General features: G+C 47.5%; 1 protein-coding gene across 7 annotated transcripts in view; it reads right to left on the bottom strand.

Moving 5' to 3' along the window:
* Positions 1 to 21,195, bottom strand: part of CNOT2 (CCR4-NOT transcription complex subunit 2) — a 277,346-nt gene that overhangs the window by 65,863 nt on the left and 190,288 nt on the right. For all 7 annotated transcript variants that reach the window (XM_069228334.1, XM_069228333.1, XM_069228330.1 and 4 more), the window contains 2 exons: positions 17,941 to 18,061; positions 17,684 to 17,840 (listed from right to left, as the gene is read on the bottom strand). In XM_069228334.1, the coding sequence (XP_069084435.1) occupies positions 17,684 to 17,840; positions 17,941 to 18,061 (278 nt within the window). The remainder of the gene's footprint in view (positions 1 to 17,683; positions 17,841 to 17,940; positions 18,062 to 21,195) is intronic.

Raw genomic sequence — 21,195 nt, 5'->3', positions numbered from 1 at the left:
TCAGAAAGCGCACCATACCTGGAAATGAGTCAGTTATAACTTCAGCAAGCTGAGTGAGAACCCAAACAATGTCAAGAGGTTGGCAGTCATCTGGAGGTGGTCCGTGACTAACCGTGCCGAGCCAGCCTTCAGCAGCCACTTGATGCGGTAGGGGAAGACTAGTACCCACGAGCTCCGAAGATGAGCACGGACCACAGCCATTCACTTTTGTTAACACCCGAGGGGCACTGGCAAGCCCGAAAGGCAGCATAACAAACTGACGGTGCTTGTGGCTACCTTGAATCGTAGATAGTGCCTGCAGGACATGCATGTGAAAATAGGCATTCTTGCAGGTCCAACACCACTCTACTGGATCCAGGACAGAAAAAACATGGGCCAACGTGAGCGTCTTGAATTTGTCCTTGCACAGGAACGTGGGGAGAGGGTGAAGATCCAAAAACAGACAAAGGCCTCCATCCTTCTTCAGCACAAGGAAGTAGCAGCAGTAATATCCAATCTCTAATTCCGAGACCAGTACTATCCTTTATGGCTCCTTTGTCCCAAAAAAGCCTAGAAATCGTGAAGCAAAATGGACAGGTTGTACTTTGAAAGAGGTTCTGATGTAGGTGGCAGGTGCAGTGGGTTGAAAAGGAATTGCAGGGAATAGTCACATTGACCAATTTGAAGGACATACCTGTCGGATGGGATGTTCTGTCATCTTTAGAAGAAGTAGCTGACACCGCCTCCTACCAGATGGCTGTGTGCCACAAAGGGCACAATAAAGAGGTTTTGAGATTGTTGCCGAAGGGGTGAGAATTGGGAAGCACATTGCCCTTAAAGGCCTGGTCACTGTCTGAGAGATCCATGGCCCCAACCTCGAAAGAGCTGGGAGGCCTTCTGTGCAGGTGGCAGGGCCTGATGAGGTCAACACACAACCCCTGGTATATCCCATAAAATGTCATAACTGGTGGTGGATTGCCAAATTGGAACCAAAAGGCCCAAGGTGTGTGCCGTGACTTGACTCTCCATAAAATGTGAGCTTGCCTATTCACCAAACAGGCAGGAGCCCCTGATGGTGATGACTAGCCTCAGGGCAAGGCTCACCGAGGTAAACATTTGTTTGTCTAAAGTGTCAATACATTTGGACTACAGGTCAGGAGGGGTAGTTGGAAAGGTGTTAAGGTTCACCCTGCTAGTGGACCCCTGCACCACCATTCAGGAATTGGATGTTGGTTCAAACATCTGCGTCGCCTGGGGCCAGTCTAAGCTGACTGAAGACATGTCAGTTGACCGGTGGGGCAAGAGGATGTTTTGATTTAAACCAATTGAGTGTAGGGCAAGGAGTCCAACACACTGGTGACTTGTCGGTCAATTTGACAACTGCCCTCAACATACATTCGTACAAACTCCTCTCCACTGTCATCTTCATGTGGCTGGCTCTGTTCTGAGTACAAGCCCAAAAGACGGGTTAGTGTCTGTGGATAGTTGCGCAGCAATAAAATAATGTCAGGGCCTGATGGACTTAGTATTGGTGCCCCACACCAAGATCTGGGTGCGGCTTTAGTCAGAAACAAGACGGTCCGATACAACAATGGTTTGAGGCACCTCCCTAGCATTGGAGCCGGCATCCATACTCAAGAGACCGACAGACAACTGGAGGCCGCTGCAACTCCTTGGGGGCTAAAGACACGCTAGAGTGAGCTGAAGCGTGGCAAAGATAAGCAGCATGGCCCCTCGAAGGTCTGTGACCTGCTGGGATATTACAGATGGACTGGGAATTCAAGATGCATCGCTATCACAGATGAAGTAGAGTTGTCAAAGGAACAGGATTGAGAGCTAAAGGCACAATGATGCCCTGGTGCCTTCTCAGGAGAATAAGAGTGGTGGGAATTGGCAGAGTCATGCATGTGTCTGTTCTTGGAGTTACAGATTTTGACCACAATGAAGATCTGCCACCACAACAACTTTGGGAGAGGGAGCAGGTCCTGACTGAAGATGAACTAGATGGCTTAGCCATCTGTAAGGAAATGCCTCCTTGGCATGGTTACCCCCTGACTTTTTGCCTTTGCTGATGCTAAGTTTTGATTTGAAAGTGTGCTGAGGCCTGCTAACCAGGCCCCAGCACCAGTGTTCTTTCCCTAACCTGTACTTTTGTTTTCACAATTGGCACACCCTGGCATCCAGGTAAGTCCCTTGTAAGTGGTACCCCTGGTACCAAGGGCCCTGATGCCAGGGAAGGTCTCTAAGGGATGCAGCATGTCTTATGCCACCCTGGGGACCCCTTACTCAGCACAGACACACTGTTTGCCAGCTTGTGTGTGCTGGTGAGGACAAAGCGAGTTAGTCGACATGGCACTCCCCTCAGGGTGCCATGCCAACCTCACACTGCCTATGCAGTATAGATAAGTCACCCCTCTAGCAGGCCTTACAGCCCTAAGGCAGGGTGCACTATACCATAGGTGAGGGCACAAGTGCATGAGCACTGTGCCCCTACAGTGTCTAAGCAAAACCTTAGACATTGTAAGTGCAGGGTAGCCATAAGAGTATATGGTCTGGGAGTCTGTCATACACAAACTCCACAGCACCATAATGGCTACACTGAAAACTGGAAAGTTTGGTATCAAACTTCTCAGCACAATAAATGCCCACTGATGCCAGTGTACATTTTATTGTAACATACACCCCAGAGGGCACCTTAGAGGTGCCCCCTGAAACCTTAACCAACTACCTGTGTAGGCTGACTGGTTTTAGCAGCCTGCCACACTCGAGACATGTTGCTGGCCACATGGGGAGAGTGCCTTTGTCACTCTGTGGCTAGTAACAAAGCCTGTACTGGGTGGAGATGCTTATCACCTCTCCCTTGCAGGAACTGTAACACCTGGCGGTGAGCCTCAAAGGCTCACCCCCTTTGTTACAGCACCCCAGGGCATTCCAGCTAGTGGAGTTGCCCGCCCCCTCTGGCCACGGCCCCACTTTTGGCCGCAAGGCCGGAGGAGATAATGAGAAAAACAAGGAGGAGTCACTGGCCAGTCAGGACAGCCCCTAAGGCAACCTGAGCTGAAGTGACTCTGACTTTTAGAAATCCTCCATCTTGCAGATGGAGGATTCCCCCAATAGGGATAGGAATGTGACCCCCCTTCCCTTGGGAGGAGGCACAAAGAGGGTGTAGCCACCCTCAGGGCTAGTAGCCATTGGCTACTGCCCTCCCAGACCTAAAAACACCCCTAAATTCTGTATTTAGGGGCTCCCCTGAACCTAGGAACTCAGATTCCTGCAACCTAAGAAGAAGAGGACTGCTGAGCTGAAAAACCCTGCAGAGAAGACGGAGACACCAACTGCTTTGGCCCCAGCTCTACCGGCCTGTCTCCCCACTTCGAAAAGACACTGCTCCAGCGACGCTTTCCCCAGGACCAGCGACCTCTGAATCCTCAGAGGACTGCCCTGCTCTAGAAGGACCAAGAAACTCCAGAGGACAGCGGCTCTGTTCACCCAAGACTGCAACTTTGTTTCAAAGAAGCAACTTCAAGACAACTGCGTTTCCCGCCGGAAGCGTGAGACTTGCTACTCTGCACCCGACGCCCCCGGCTCGACTTGTGGAGAAACAACACTTCAGGGAGGACTCCCCGGCGACTACGAGACTGTGAGTAGCCAGAGTTGCCCCCCCCTGAACCCCCACAGCGACGCCTGCAGAGGGAATCCCGAGGCTCCCCCTGACCGCGACTACCTGACTCCCAGATCCCGACGCCTGGTAAAGACTCTGCACCCGCAGCCCCCAGGACCTGAAAGATCGGAACTCCAGTGCAGGAGTGACCCCCAGGAGGCCCTCTCCTTTGCCCAGGTGGTGGCTACCCCGAGGAGCCCCCCCCTTGCCTGCCTGCATCGCTGAAGAGACCCCTTGGTCTCCCATTGATTTTCATTGAAAACCCGACGTGTGTTTGCACACTGCACCCGGCCGCCCCCGTGCTGCTGAGGGTGTACTTTCTGTGCTAACTTGTGTCCCCCCCGGTGCCCTACAAAACCCCCCTGGTCTGCCCTCCGAAGACGTGGGTACTTACCTGCTGGCAGGCTGGAACCGGGGCACCCCCTTCTCCATTGAAGCCTAGGCGTTTTGGGCACCACTTTAAACTCTGCACCTGACCGGCCCTGAACTGCTGGTGTGGTAACTTTGGGGTTGCTCTGAACCCCCAACGGTGGGCTAACTTGGACCCAAACTTGAACCCCGTAGGTGGTTTACTTACCTGCAAGAACTAACAAACTCTTACTCACCCTAGGAACTGTGGAAACTTGCACTAAGTGTCTAGTTTTAAAATAGCTATATGTGGTTTATTTGAAAAGTATATATGCTATTGTGATTATTCAAAGTTCCTAAAGTACTTACCTGCAATACCTTTCATTTGAAGTATTACATGTAAAATTTGAACCTGTGGTTCTTAAAATAAACTATTGGCCTGGAATTGTATTTGAGTGTGTGTTCCTCATTTATTGCCTGTGTGTGTACAACAAATGCTTAACACTACTCCTTTGATAAGCTTACTGCTCGACCACACTACCACAAAATAGAGCATTAGTATTATCTCTTTTTGCCACTATCTTACCTCTAAGGGGAACCCTTGGACTCTGTGCACACTATTCCTTACTTTGAAATAGTGCATACAGAGCCAACTTCCTACATTGGTGGATCAGCGGTGGGGTACAAGACTTTGCATTTGCTGGACTACTCAGCCAATACCTGATCACACGACAAATTCCAAAAATTGTCATTAGAAACTGATTTTTGCAATTTGAGCTATTTTTCTAAATGTTTAAAAGTCCTGCTAGGGCCTTGTGTTAGTCCCTGTTAGCATTTCTTTTAGAGTTTAAAAGTTTTGCGAAAGTTTGAATTAAGTTCAAGAAATAGTTTTAGATTCTTAAAAAGTATTCCAACTTTTAGAAACATAATGTCTAGTGCAGAAGAGAATGTGATGGAACTCGACCTCACCCCTTACCTCCATCTTAAGATGAGGGAGCTAAGGTCTCTCTGCAAAATAAAGAAAATCCCAATTGGCTAAAGACCCTCCAAACAACAGCTCCAGGAGCTTTTGGCAGAGTTTGAAAAAGCCAACCCCTCTGAGGATGACACCCCAGAGGAGGAAGCTGATGACTTGGAGGAGACTTTCCCCACCCCCTCCAGTCCTGCATAGGGAGAACAGGGCCCCTCAAGCCCTGTCTCCAAATATAGTAGTCAGAGATGCTGCTTACCTCACAGGAGGGACCAGCACCTCTGAAATCACTGAGGATAGCCTCAGTGAAGAGGACCTCCTGTTAGCCAGGATGACCAAAATATTGGCTTTGGAGAGACAGCTCCTAGCTATAGAAAGGGAAAGACAAGAGATGGGCCTAGGTCCCATCAATGGTGGCAGCAACATAAATAGGGTCAGAGATTCTCCTGACATGTTGAAAATCCCTAAAGGGATTGTAACTAAATATGAAGATGGTGATGACATCACCAAATGGTTCACAGCTTTTGAGAGGGCTTGTGTAACCAGAAAAGTAAACAGATCTCACTGGGGTGCTCTCCTTTGGGAAATGTTCACTGGAAAGTATAGGGATAGACTCCTCACACTCTCTGGAAAAGATGCAGAATCTTATGACCTCATGAAGGGAACCCTGATTGAGGGCTTTGGATTCTCCACTGAGGAGTACAGAATTAGATTCAGGGAGGCTCAAAAATCCTCGAGCCAGACCTGGGTTGATTTTGTGGACTACTCAGTGAAAACACTGGATGGTTGGATTCAAGGCAGTAGTGTTACTGATTATGATGGGCTGTACAATTTATTTGTGAAAGAACACCTACTGAGTAATTTTTCAAATGATAAACTACATCAGCATCTGGTGGACCTAGGACCAATTTCTCCCCAAGAATTGGGAAAGAAGGCGGACCATTGGGTCAAGACTAGGGTGACCAAGACTTCCACAGGGGGTGACCAAAAGAAAGGGGTCACAAAGCCTCCCCAGGGGAAGAGTGTTGAGACATCCAAAAACAAAAATAGTAAAGTCTCTTCTTCAGGCCACCAAAAACCTGCACAGGAGGGTGGGCCCAGAGCCTCTTCACAAAACAATTTTGGGTACAAGGGTAAAAACTTTGATCCCAAAAAGGCCTGGTGTCGTAGCTGTAATCAGCCTGGACACCAAACTGGAGACAAGGCCTGTCCCAAGAAAAGTACCACTTCTAACTCCACTCCAGCTAACACTGGAATGGCTAGTCTCCAAGTGGGATCAACAGTGTGCCCAGAGCAAATCAGGTGTCACACTGAAGCTACATTAGTCTCTGAGGGTGGGGTGGATTTAGCCACACTGGCTGCCTGGCCTCCTAATATGCAAAAATACAGGCAGCAACTCTTAATTAATGGGACAAGTGTAGAAGGCCTGAGGGATACAGGTGACAGAGAAACTGGTTTCCCCTGGTCAATACCTGGCTGGACAAACCTATCCAGTCACCAACGCTGACAATCAGACTAAAGTACATCCCATGGCTATGGTAACTTTAGAGTGGGGAGGGGTCAATGGCCTGAAACAGGTGATGGTCTCCTCAAATATCCCAGTAGACTGTTTGCGTGGAAATGACCTGGAGTCCTCAGCATGGGCTGAGGTAGAACTGAAAACCCATGCAGCCATGCTGGGTATCCCTGAACTGGTGTGTGTCAAGACAAGGGCACAGTGCAAGGCTCAGGGTGAAAAAGTAGAGCTGGAGTCTGGAAAAAGGGCCCAGCCTACCAAGAGAAAAGGAAAGACAACTGGGAAACCAGCTGCAACACAACAACAGAAAGAGAACCTCTCTTCTCAGGAAGAAGTTCTGCCCTCTGGGGGAACTGAGCCTATGGAGTTAGAACCTTATCAGGTTGAGCTCTTAGGCCCAGGGGGACCCTCAAGGGAACAGTTGTGTAAGGGGCAAGAAACCTGTCCCTCTCTTGAAGGCCTTAGGCAGCAAGCTGCTGAAGAGTCCAATGGCAAGAAAACTGGAACACATAGGGTCTATTGGGAAGATGGACTACTTTACACTGAGGCAAGAGATCCCAAACCTGGTGCCACTAGGAGAGTGGTAGTGCCTCAGGAGTTTAGAGAGTTCATACTGACCTTAGCCCATGATATTCCTCTTGCTGGGCATTTGGGACAAACCAAGACGTGGGAGAGACTAGTCAACCACTTCTACTGGCCCAACATGTCCCAGAAAATCAAGGAGTTTTGTGTCTCCTGTACCACCTGTCAAGCCAGTTGTAAGACAGGTGGACATCCAAAGGCCCCCCTCATCCCACTTCCAGTGGTGGGGGTCCCCTTTGAAAGAGTGGGTGTGGACATAGTGGGTCCACTTGAACCTCCCACAGCCTCAGGGAATATGTACATACTAGTAGTAGTGGATCATGCTACGAGATACCCTGAAGCTATTCCCCTTAGGTCGACTACTGCCCCTGCAGTAGCCAAGGCCCTCATTGGTATTTTTACCAGAGTGGGTTTCCCGAAGGAGGAGGTGTCTGACAGACGTACCAACTTCATGTCAGCATACCTGAAACACATGTGGAATGAGTGTGGAGTGACTTATAAATTCACTACACCCTACCATCCACAAACTAATGGTCTTGTTGAGAGATTCAACAAGACATTAAAAGGCATGATCATGGGGTCCCTGAAAAACTCAAAAGGAGATGGGATGTCCTCTTGCCATGTCTGCTTTTCGCTTACAGAGAGGTGCCTCAGAAGGGAGTAGGGTTCTCACCCTTTGAACTTCTGTTTGGCCACCCTGTAAGGGGACCACTAGCTCTTGTGAAAGAAGGCTGGGAGAGACCTCTTCATGAGCCTAAACAAGACATAGTGGACTATGTACTTGGCCTACGTTCAAGGATGGCAGAGTACATGGAAAAGGCAATTAAAACCTTGAGGCCAGCCAACAGCTCCAGAAGTTTTGGTATGACCAAAAGGCTGCAATGGTTGAATTTCAACCAGGGCAGAAAGTCTGGGTTCTGGAGCCTGTGGCTCCCAGGGCACTTCAGGACAAATGGAGTGGCCCTTACCCAGTGCTAGAGAAGAAGAGTCAGGTCACCTACCTGGTGGACCTAGGCACTAGCAGGAGCCCCAAGAGGGTGATCCATGTGAACCGCCTAAAGCTCTTCCATGATAGGGCTGATGTGAATCTGTTGATGGTGACAGATGAGGACCAGGAAGCTGAGAGTGAACCTCTCCCTGATCTCCTCTCATCAAACCCTAAGGATGGCTCAGTTGATGGAGTGATCTATTCAGACACCCTCTCTAGCCAACAGCAATCTGACTGTAGGAAGGTCCTGCAGCAGTTTGCTGAGCTCTTTTCCCTAACCCCTGGGCAGACACACCTGTGTACCCATGATGTGGACACAGGAGACAGCATGCCTGTCAAAAATAAAATATTCAGACAGTCTGACCAAGTTAAGGAAAGCATCAAAGTGGAAGTCCACAAGATGCTGGAATTGGGAGTCATTGAGCACTCTGACAGCCCCTGGGCTAGCCAAGTGGTCTTAGTCCCCAAACCTCACACCAAAGATGGAAAGAGAGAGATGAGGTTTTGTGTGGACTACAGAGGACTTAATTCTGTCACCAAGACAGATGCCCATCCCATTCCAAGGGCTGATGAACTGATTGATAAATTAGGTCCTGCCAAATTCTTAAGTACCTTTGACTTAACAGCAGGGTACTGGCAAATCAAAATGGCACCTGGAGCAAAAGAAAAGACAGCATTCTCCACACCTAATGGGCATTATCAGTTTACTGTTATGCCCTTTGGTTTAAAGAATGCCCCTGCCACCTTCCAAAGGTTGGTGAATCAAGTCCTTGCTGGCTTGGAGTCCTTTAGTGCAGCTTATCTTGACGATATTGCTGTCTTCAGCTCCAACTGGCAGGATCACCTGGTCCACCTGAAGAAGGTTTTGAAGGCTCTGCAATCAGCAGGCCTCTCTATCAAGGCATCCAAAGGCCAGATAGGGCAGGGAACTGTGGTTTACTTGGGACACCTGGTAGGTGGAGGCCAAGTTCAGCCACTCCAGCCTAAGATCCAGACTATTCTGGACTGGGCAGCTCCAAAAACCCAGACTCAAGTCAGGGCATTCCTTGGCTTGACTGGGTACTACAGGAGGTTTGTGAAGGGATATGGATCCATAGTGACAGCCCTCACAGAACTTACCACAAAGAAAATGCCCAAGAAGGTAAACTGGACTGTAGAATGCCAACAGGCCTTTGACACCCTGAAACAAGCAATGTGCACAGCACCAGTTCTAAAAGCTCCAGATTACTCCAAGCAGTCCATTGTGCAGACAGATGCCTCTGAACATGGGATAGGGGCAGTTTTGTCCCAAACAAATGAAGATGGCCTTGACCAGCCCGTTGCTTCCATTAGCAGGAGGTTACTCCCCAGGGAGCAGCGTTGGGAGTGCCATTGAGAGGGAGGCCTTTACTGTGGTTTGGTCCCTGAAGAAGCTGAGACCATACCTCTTTGGTACTCACTTTGAAGTTCAAACTGACCACAGACCACTCAGATGGCTGATGCAAATGAAAGGTGAAAATCCAAAACTGTTGAGGTGGTCCATCTCCCTACAGGGAATGGACTTTATAGTGGAACACAGACCTGGGACTGCCCATGCCAATGCAGATGGCCTTTCCAGGTTCTTCAACTTAATAAATGAAGACTCTCTTGGGAAAGGTTAGTCTCATCCTCTTTCGTTTGTTTGGTGGGGGGGGGGGGGGGGGGGGGGTAAGGAAATGCCTCCTTGGCATGGTTACCTCCTGACTTTTTGCCTTTGCTGATGCTAAGTTTTGATTTGAAAGTGTGGTGAGGCCTGCTAACCAGGCCCCAGCACCAGTTTTCTTTCCCTAACCTGTACTTTTGTTTTCACAATTGGCACACCCTGGCATCCAGGTAAGTCCCTTGTAACTGGTACCCCTGGTACCAAGGGCCCTGATGCCAGGGAAGGTCTCTAAGGGATGCAGCATGTCTTATGCCACCCTGGGGACCCCTCACTCAGCAAAGACACACTGTTTGCCAGCTTGTGTGTGCTGGGGAGGACAAAACGAGTAAGTCGACATGGCACTCCCCTCAGAGTGCCATGCCAACCTCACACTGCCTATGCAGTATAGATAAGTCACCCATCTAGCAGGCCTTACAGCCCTAAGGCAGGGTGCACTATACCATAGGTGAGGGCACAAGTGCATGAGCACTGTGCCCCTACAGTGTCTAAGCAAAACCTTAGACATTGTAAGTGCAGGGTAGCCATAAGAGTATATGGTCTGGGAGTCTGTCACACACAAACTCCACAGCACCATAATGGCTACACTGAAAACTGGGAAGTTTGGTATCAAACGTCTCAGCACAATAAATGCACACTGATGCCAGTGTACATTTTATTGTAACATACACCCCAGAGGGCACCTTAGAGGTGCCCCCTGAAACCTTAACCAACTACCCATGTAGGCTGACTGGTTTTAGCAGCCTGCCACACTCGAGACATGTTGCTGGCCACATGGGGAGAGTGCCTTTGTCACTCTGTGGCTAGTAACAAAGCCTGTACTGGGTGGAGATGCTTATCACCTCCTCCTTGCAGGAACTGTAACACCTGGCGGTGAGCCTCAAAGGCTCACCCCCTTTGTTACAGCACCCCAGGGCATTCCAGCTAGTGGAGTTGCCCGCCCCCTCTGGCCACGGCCCCACTTTTGGCGGCAAGGCCGGAGGAGATAATGAGAAAAACAAGGAAGAGTCACGGGCCAGTCAGGACAGCCCCTAAGGCAACCTGAGCTGAAGTGACTCTGACTTTTAGAAATCCTCCATCTTGCAGATGGAGGATTCCCCCAATAGGGATAGGAATGTGACCCCCCTTCCCTTGGGAGGAGGCACAAAGAGGGTGTAGCCACCCTCAGGGCTAGTAGCCATTGGCTACTGCTCTCCCAGACCTAAACACACCCCTAAATTCTGTATTTAGGGGCTCCCCTGAACCTAGGAACTCAGATTCCTGCAACCTAAGAAGAAGAGGCCTGCTGAGCTGAAAAACCCTGCAGAGAAGACGGAGACACCAACTGCTTTGGCCCCAGCTCTACCGGCCTGTCTCCCCACTTCGAAAAGACACTGCTCCAGCGACGCTTTCCCCAGGACCAGCGACCTCTGAATCCTCAGAGGACTGCCCTGCTCTAGAAGGACCAAGAAACTCCCGAGGACAGCGGCTCTGTTCACCCAAGACTGCAACTTTGTTTCAAAGAAGCAACTTCAAGACAACTGCGTTTCCCGCCGGAAGCGTGAGACTTGCTACTCTGCACCCGACGCCCCCGGCTCGACTTGTGGAGAAACAACACTTCAGGGAGGACTCCCCGGCGACTACGAGACTGTGAGTAGCCAGAGTTGCCCCCCCTGAGCCCCCACAGCGACGCCTGCAGAGGGAATCCCGAGGCTCCCCCTGACCGCGTCTGCCTGACTCCCAGATCCCGACGCCTGGTAAAGACTCTGCACCCGCAGCCCCCAGGACCTGAAAGATCGGAACTCCAGTGCAGGAGTGACCCCCAGGAGGCCCTCTCCCTTGCCCAGGTGGTGGCTACCCCGAGGAGCCCCCCCCTTGCCTGCCTGCATCGCTATAGAGACCGCTTGGTCTCCCATTGATTTTCATTGAAAACCCGACGTGTGTTTGCACACTGCACCCAGCCACCCCCATGCTGCTGAGGGTGTACTTTCTGTGCTAACTTGTGTCCCCCCCCGGTGCCCTACAAAACCCCCCTGGTCTGCCCTCCGAAGACGCGAGTACTTACCTGCTGGCAGACTGGAACCAGGGCACCCCCTTCTCCATTGAAGCCTACGCATTTTGGGCACCACTTTGAACTCTGCACCTGACCGGCCCGGAGTGTGGTAACTTTGGGGTTGCTCTGAACCCCCAACGGTGGGCTACCTTGGACCCAAACTTGAACCCCGTAGGTGGTTTACTTACCTGCAAGAACTAACAAACTCTTACTCCCCCCAGGAACTGTTGAAAATTGCACTAAGTGTCTAGTTTTAAAATAGCTATATGTGGTTTATTTGAAAAGTATATATGCTATTGTGATTATTCAAAGTTCCTAAAGTACTTACCTGCAATACCTTTCATTTGAAGTATTACATGTAAACTTTTTAACCTATGGTTCTTAAAATAAACTAAGAAAATATATTTTTCTATACAAAAACCTATTGGCCTGGAATTGTCTTTGAGTGTGTGTTCCTCATTTATTGCCTGTGTGTGTACAACAAATGCTTAACACTACTCCTTTGATAAGCCTACTGCTTGACCACACTACCACAAAATAGAGCATTAGAATTATCTCTTTTTGCCACTATCTTACCTCTAAGGGGAACCCTTGGATTCTGTGCATACTATTCCTTACTTTGAAATAGTGCATACAGAGCCAACTTCCTACACCATCCATCACAATCGGCTACTAAATGGTGAAAGTATGGAGGCCCTCCTTCACTCCAAGAGATGGCAGTGTAAGAGGACAGAGCGGAAGTCATAGCAGATTTGCGGCAGCAGATGACAAAAGGGATTGGATCAGCTGCTGCTAGTGATCTTTTAATCCGCCCTTGTCTACAAAGGAGTGGTACATCTCCTGAGGTGTCAGGACCGGTTGACAGGATTGTATCTACCAGGACTCATGAGCAGCTACTGAAACCCATGTATTTGTGATGGATCTATTTTGCAGGTGAAGCCAGGTCCAGCGAGCAGTCCACAGCCCACTATTATTTAACACTTCAGGGAGATCTGTTCGCCACAGAATAGTATGTCGATCAGAGAAGCCTGAAAAACTGCTAGTATGCATTCAAGCACCTTGGGCCATATGATATTTGTGTCCATGGATAGGGTCATGGAATCCACAGATGTCATATGCACTTCCGAAACAGTTTTGAAGCATTCAAGCCATCACTGACCAATTCAGAAAAGGGTGCCTGCATGTGTTCCAGCAGACTTTCCACTGCCAGTCTTGTCAATCTCCACAAGCTGTGGGCATATTAGTCTAAAAGTCATATGGCTTTTGCCGTACATACAGTAAGATTGTCCAAAGGAAAAATCTTCCAGTCCATGGCATCTTTTTTGACACCTTGTCCAGAGGACCCATGGGTAAGGCACTGATTTCAGTTTGGAAGATAAAGCCACTGATGTTCAGTGTGGAAGATGAAGAGGAACCATAAGGTGTTTTTAGGCAATGGGTGTGAGGACAAACATGCTGGGTCACCAGAGCTGGCCTACAGCACCTGGCAATTTTTCAGTGCACTACCGGGCCTGAAAAAGGCTTCTACTAGACAGTCAAAATATGTTCCAGTGAAGCCTAAATAAATTGGAACAACAGTTCTGGAAATAAAGAACTAGACTGCAAGATTCCAGACTGTTATACGTTGGCACCTCAGAGGACAAAGTCAAATCCAAAATTTCTCCAACACACTGGTAAAGGAGGATACTTTTCTGCTGGGGCCTCAGAGGTGAGAAGGATGCTCCCTTATGGAGAGATGCACCGACCACAGGAGTTCTTTACTTTACTGCAACAGAGTAAAGAGGAGGAAGCAGATTGTTGGTCTCACAATCATCATCTTCAGGGCACCCATAATTCTGATCAAGCATGGCTTTATCGTCAGAGCCAAAAGTTTTTCCATTCAAGCAAATTTCTGGGCGCTAGGAACAGACTGCTCTTCAAGTTTAGTCCTGACCTTCTTATGCGTCACCCACATAGCTTAAGCCATCTTTGAACGTGGACCTGATAACAGCTCAGAAAGTGGTGCTGAAGGTAACTAAATGGGAGGCGACATGAATGGTGCAGCGGTCTAAGCGCTAAGGCCAAAGCCTGTGGAGATGGAAGGCATCAGGGACGCTGATATCACCAAGACCAAAGGAGTGGTTCTGCCTTTATTTAGTGGCCCAGTTGGTGCCTGAGCTGTTTAAACGATGGCCATGGCTTGATGAAGCCTTTAACCAATGTGAGGTGCGTACAGTCAGAAATTATGCCTGAATCTCCTGCAGCTTCCAAATCAACTGGAAGTATGATAAAAGTCTGATATCAATGAACAAACTGCAACTCCAAATGGTTCCAGGAATTGGATTGGTTTTTCAAGGAAATATCCTTCCTATAATGCTTTTTGTGTGAACATCTCTTGAGTAATTGCTTCCCATCAGATGACTCATCTGTAGGAGAAAGTGTACTCGTTGGAGAAAGCGCTTCTGGTGCCATGAGGAAGAATAATTTGACCCCACTCCCCAATAGCCTTCGAGTGAATCAAAGAACAAGGGTTGCATACTGCAGAACCATGTTCAGATCCAAGATATCACATGCAGATGTCAAGAGAATTGGGTTATTACAGCAAAATATGAACCCTGAAACCATCTGGGAGGCATTTGACCTTATCTCTGTCAAAAAACAGGAACATACACCATCAAGCAGGATGGAGCCTGTTATACACTAGTAACGTCATATCCACTGGGCGGGGTTGCGGCTGGAGCCGAATGGCACCACCTGGTGGAGCTGAAGACCTACAACTGGAAAAAGCATTTTTAGCACAGTTTGACGCCTTGACAGATAGTTTTAAACGTGAGGAATCTGCAGAAAGATGTAATGCTCTTAAATATGAGTCTAACCCAGAACTAACCATTAAAAATGAGGAGGTACAGGTTGGTACACAAAGGGTTAACAGACTCTACCAGAAGAGTTCACAAATTTAATTGGACCTGTGAAAAGCAGAAGAAACAGCATAAAATGCAGAGTTGCATTTAAACGTTCAGGGCAGCAAAATGATGCCTATGACTGAGAAAGTCAAGAAACAATGGTCATACACCTGCGGACAGAAAAACACTACCATTGCAAAATGCCTTGTCAAAAGAAAGGAAAGAAGCAGGAAGTCTGGAAAAAGTTTGCATTTCGACAGGATTAAATTGGTCAGATGCACCTCTGTTGTGCTAAAGAATATGAGGAGTACTCCGAACAGAAAGACAGGACTATCACCCATGAAGTGTTTATGGGCAGAGAAATGAGACTTCCACATGTACCGTCGGCTGCATTTGTTTCTATAACTGAGGACATCGTACCGGATTATTGCAAAGGTCTGGCTGATATGGTAAAATCTGTCTCACCAAGGAGCACAGATACAGAAACCTAGAATAATACACCCAGCCATGATTTGAATGCGGGTGACTAGGCATTCATTTGCAAAGAGTGGAGTCAAATGTACAAGGGGGCATAAGTGGATCCACACTGCTCATACAAAGACAGTGATTCTAGTTGAAACAGTGGATGCTGTACCAGGTGACTGCTCAATCAACACTGGCACCTTCCCCAAGGACTGGAAACATGCCGAAATATGCCCTCTCCTGAAGAAACCTTCAGCCGACCCATCAGAACTAAAGAATTTCCGGCCCATCTCGCTGCTACCCTACCTCGCCAAAGTACTGGAGAAAGCAATCAACGCACAACTACAGATTTTCATAGAGGCCAACAACTCCCTGGTCAGCTCCCAGTCCGGCTTTCGCAGCACCCACAGCACAGAGACAGCCCTCCTGGCAGCCACTGATGACATCTGATTACACCTAGACCGCGGCCACACCGCAGCCCTCATAGTCCTCGACCTCTCAGCAGCATTAGATACGGTCTCCCTACAGCACTCTGCGCACCAGACTCCACGACATAGGAATCCGCGGAAGAGTCCTGGAATGGAGCCACTCCTTCCTCTCTGGGAGGACGCAGAGGGTCAGACTCCTGCCCTACACTTCCAGACCCACAGGAGTCAACTGCAGAGTTCCCCAAGGATCCTCACAGAGTCCCACACTGTTCAACGGATAAATGGCCCCTCTCGCTGCCCTCGTCAGAAGCCACGGTATGAACATTGTGTCATATGCCGATGACACAACTCAACAGTTCCCTCACCGAAGGCCCCAACACGGCTAAAAGGAACTTCCATTCAGGAATAGAAGCTGTTGCCACATGGATGAGAGAAAGCTGCCTCAAGCTCAACTCCGACAAGACTGAACTCATCATCTTCAGAAACACCACCTCAGCTTGGGACGACTCCTGGTGGCCCACATCACTCAGCGCCACTCCCCTGCACCGACTGAGCACGCCCGCAACCTAGGAATCATCATTGACTCCTCCCTATCCATGAACCACCAGGTAAACTCAGTTGCCTCCTCCTGCTGGCACACATGCCGCAAACTTCAGAAAATCTTCAGATGGATCCCAGCAGATTGTCGCAGGACGGTCACCCACACCTTAGTCACTAGCAATCTTGACTATGGCAACGCCCTCTACGCTAAGACCTCAACTAGAAACATCAAAAACCTACAACTCATACAGAACGCTGCCGCAAGACTCATTCTGGACCTCCCTCGCTGAGAACGCATCTCCCAACACCTAGGATCATCCAATAGCTACTGGTCAAGAAGCGATTCACCTTCAAGCTACTCACCCACATGTACAAGGCCGTACAAAACGTAGAACCAGCCCACCTGAACCAGCACGTCTCCTTCCACACCCCCGCCAGATCCCTCTGCTTCACCTACATGGCACTGGCCACCATCCCTCACATCTGTAAAACCACCACCTGAGGACGATCCTTCACCTACATTGCAGCAAAGAGCTGGAACAACATCTCCCTGTACCTAAGACAAAGCCCGTCGCTCACCATCTTCAGGAAGAACCTCAAGGCGTGGCTCTTCAGATGAAGCCCCTCCCTTCTTCCTCCCTCCACGCCCCTAGCACCTTGAGACCCTCATGGGTGAGTAGCCGTGCTTTACAAAGATTGACAGATTGAAGGCCTCGATCTGCTGAGGGTTTGACAACAGCCCAGGAAACTCTGGATGCTTCACGACCATCTGAGGAATTGGTTCTGTGGTCAGAGACCTTGACGGAGTGTGACTGACATCATGATGACCTTCCACCTACACTTTAAAGTCAGAGGGCAGGATGGGGTCCAGACGTGATCTGCTTTCTTGTGCCAGAGGACTTTGAGCAGTCACAAGAATGACGCAGGTCCATGCCCTGGGTCAGGAGCGGGACTTAACACATAGGCTGCAACTTATTTTTGTGTTTACCGATGTACCGCTGGTCTCAGACTGCCTTTAGGTGCATGATAGTGCACTTATTACACAACTCAGAGTCATGGTCAAAGCCCAGGCACCAAAGACAACTCGTGTGCTGGTCCATGATTGACATTTAATCCCTACAGTCACTGCATGGTTTTTAAACCCACTATGGGTGGGGACATCGTTCCCTAGTACAATTGTTTCAAATAATTTAGAGGTCGTAGGAAAATCAACTAACTAGGGAGTCAAGCTCTCCATCTTCTACACAAAGTATGCAAAGAAAGAAATGGACAGCTCGTGGCTGGGTGGGGGACTCCGCTCTGTTACTTTCGGTGGGGGCAGTATGGAACAACAAGAGCAGCACAAAGCAGCCTCGTAGGAGCATTGCTGTAAAATGTTTCCAGATCCAGTCTGGGGCCTACTGCTTAGAGGTATCCATCAAAATCACAAATACAGCTTAAACAATAATGCAGTTTTTTGACAATGCTTAGCAAAACTACAATAATACTTTCTTGCTGCAGAAAGTACTGACACCCTTCTTTTACCTGGCAATTCTTCTAAATCTAAGGTTTCCCTTTGATGTACTGTACATACACAACTATAAACTATGATTACTCTTAATAGAAAGGAATTCTTACTCTGGAGAGTTGAGGTTGAGACCTAGTGTTGTTAAATCACTTCCCAACGCAAGATGTACCATTCCAGGGTCTGTTTCAGCCGCTCGGATAAACGTTAACAAACCGATCATTCCAAACTGATCTGTCACCATGCCTTGAGGAATGTTGGTAACTCGGCCTGTAGGATTGGAAAAGAAACAAAAAACAGCTTTTATAATAAGTGTTGCCTTATTAAGAACAAGACTGTTCACCTAAGAAAAAAAAAAAAATCTACACACCGTCAGGTAGCACTTGGATCCCCTTTTTTTGCTGGTTGTTGTTTTGCGTCGTGGAGCTTTTGTCTCCAGGGAATTTTGGCCCATCTGTACTAGAGGTAGTCTTCCCAGTCGTACTTAAACTCTAACAAAAAAAAAAATATTTCCAATGATCAGTAAGTAGCCAGGTCTATAATACAACTTTCAAACATAACTTCATCCACCTGTGTGGCTATTAAGCACTGATAAAACAATAGTTATAGGCAATAGTAATAATCCCAGATTATCGAGGAGGATGTAGCCACTTTGTAAACAGCTAACATCAGTCGGTAAATTAAAATAAATAATCCAGATGGTAACCTTAGTCTCCCTTTAGAAGCACAACAGGAAGTCATGGCTCATCCTTTCAAGGACGAAACAGAGAGAAGCAGGGCTACTCAAAATCAGATACGATACCAGAGAACAAATGTTAAAATTACTATCAATGGATGCTATATAAAATATTCTCAAAGCAGACTATCAAGGACTGAATGAACTCAGGGAAGAGGATGTGGAACATAATTAAGGATAACCCTAATTGGCCTACCTATATATCAACCCTCAAATCTGTAATCAAGAATTGGCCAAAATCACGGGCTGATTTTCACATAAGAGCGAGTATAAATTCAGAAAATTCACTATTGCCTTACGGTAAAGTCACTGGAGTTGCTTCTGTAGACCAAGAGCATATAACTATCAAGGCAAGAATTACCTACTAGCAATAGCCAGTAGTAAGTTGTAGTTAGGACCAACTTTTCCCGTAGACAAAGCACTTTTTTTTCGCTAACAACTTTGGCGGTGTTTGACTAATCTTCACAGAATTTTCAAAACTAGCACGCAAGTTAGTTCAGCAGCTGTATGGAAAGGTTTAGGGTGATCTGTCATGTGGTGGCTGAGAAAAAGAGGGGGCCCAAAACACGTATTCCCCATTTTGTGTCTATATGGATTTTGCAATCTTTAAACACGGATACAGCCTAAATCACTTAACAGAATTAGACCAAATTTAGCAGGAATGTACATCTTGGTGTAGAAAGAGACCTTTTTGTAAATCTGTTCAGTAGTTTGGGAGATATAAAATAAAGAAACAAATATCTAGGGACGCAGGTACCCACAGATCTGAGCACAAAGCAAGGCCCTGACTGGCTGTCCGCAAACTGAATGGAAAGTTGTGGCTGCCATTTTTTTTCTTGGTTGGGTACCCAGGGAGAAAACAAATAAAAACACACACACATAAGAGGTCAGGACAGAAGTATCCTGACCACCAAAGAACACATGGAGGGGTCTCTAAGGGAACCTCATAGGCCAAAAGTTGCCCATTTTTGTTCTGGGCCGATCTGCGGATCCACTGCGGCACACAGCGCAGCCCTTACAGTAACAGAGCATAAGCAGACAACACAGACCAGATATGCCTTAACTGTCTGTCAAGGGGCCTCAACAGCAATAATACAAATTTCTATAGAACACACACCACAGCCAAGTCCCACAACAGCACTGTCCATCACCTTACAACAGCACACATGAAGAACTATGCACCTGGATCCACACAGCCCCAATGTGCAATTAACTGCCTTTTAGGGTATCCAAGAGCACCTGCCACAAGCTCCACACATTTATGTGGTGGGCAATGAGCTCCACAACAGAAAAAATACAGCTGAAGGGGCAAATTGTGCACTCCAGAAGTAACAAATGCCAAATTAGGATGTCTATTAAAATAGTCATGAAATGACAAAAAAAAAAAGAGATTGGTTTGTGAGTTCCATTGGGACAGTTATATTGCACCAACTGGTACGGTCTGTAAACGTCTAGCACAATATCTTGGATACCCCTCCGTGAAACATGAAGTGGCATATATGTGTGGAACTGGTTCCGATTATGCAGCTAGAAAATAAACTCTGGATTGAAACGTGACACAAAACAATAATAAGGGACAACCTTCAGCACTGTGCTGCCTTGTGCGCATGCCCCCACAAGCACATGCATGCTTGTTCATGCTGTTAAACGAATCCCTTTTTATTTAATTTACTGTGCTGGTTGCGTAGGCAAAGCTAGAGCAGTGTGGATGGCGGAACAGTTGTTAAAAAATAAATAAATAAATACAGAGTTGGAGGGATCGTCTTTCATTTCCTTTCTTAGACCCATTTCTTCTGATGCCTCAGGCAAATAACAAGCTTATAAAGGTCAAGGAAGACGGCAGTTAAGACCATAATAGATGGCCATGTCTAACATTAGTAAACACAGGCTGAAAAAACTGGGAAATGGCTTTAAAGATAGCATCCTAAGAAGACAGATTAAATGCAGGCAAATCCCACATGGCGGCTTTAAACATCACTTAGAGATGGGCATGCCTATAGAAAATAACGTACACTACATCATGAAGAAGAATGAAAAGAAGTTCCTGAAAGAGAACATTTGAGAGCCACCCTCACATTTAGAGTGCAGAGTTGTCTTAGGCCCTCAATAGAGGGAAGGAAGAAAGCCTGACAAATCTTTTGGTAAAATAAAAAGAAGGGTGGAAGATAACTAACACGCGTAAAGAAAACTACCTGTTTTCTCTATTGATCTGTGGCCATGAAGATGGCTATCTTGCACAAAGAGTGCTACCTTTACATAATCATGTTAGTTTTATCCTACCCCCTTTGTGTCCCATTGGAATTACGATACTGCAGCATTTTCTAAATAATTATAGATTTGCTGCACTCATAACAAATCCCACCTGTTGCTGCATATAGGCATTTACAGCAAAACATATACCAATGTAATGTTAACAAAACGTTGCAATGAAGCTCCAAAACTTTGCAAAAGTTATTTTGACAGCTTCCGTTATTTTGACAGCTTCCACTGAAGCAAGCACGCACACCTCAAAAGGTCACAATTTTCCACCAGTGTGGAAAAAAACAAAGTGAAGTACTGTGGGGAAGTGTTTTGCCTGCAACAGGAGATATTTGTATATTTGTATTTAAATGTCATTAAATCATGTAAATGGAAAACGTTACTTACTCTGTAACTGTCTGTTCATAGCATGTAGTGTTGTAAATGAATGTGCTGCTCATACTCTTTCCATCTAGTGCTGGGCCCGGACGTTTGCAACTTGTTTTTCTTTAAAGAAGTTCGGGTCACAAGACTTGTTATAACTCCACCCTTGGTGCACAAAACACTAGCATTCTGACTCCACCTCATACTGATTTCTGTTCAGTGGGCAAGTAGTGTAAGTGGAGTGCAATGTCGAAGAAAGAGTGTGCT

Source organism: Pleurodeles waltl, chromosome 4_1 (assembly GCF_031143425.1).
Source record: "Pleurodeles waltl isolate 20211129_DDA chromosome 4_1, aPleWal1.hap1.20221129, whole genome shotgun sequence".
Taxonomy (NCBI): Eukaryota; Metazoa; Chordata; class Amphibia; order Caudata; family Salamandridae; genus Pleurodeles; species Pleurodeles waltl.
Note: the sequence above shows the minus strand (reverse complement) of the source record. Positions and strands in the feature narration are given on the sequence as shown.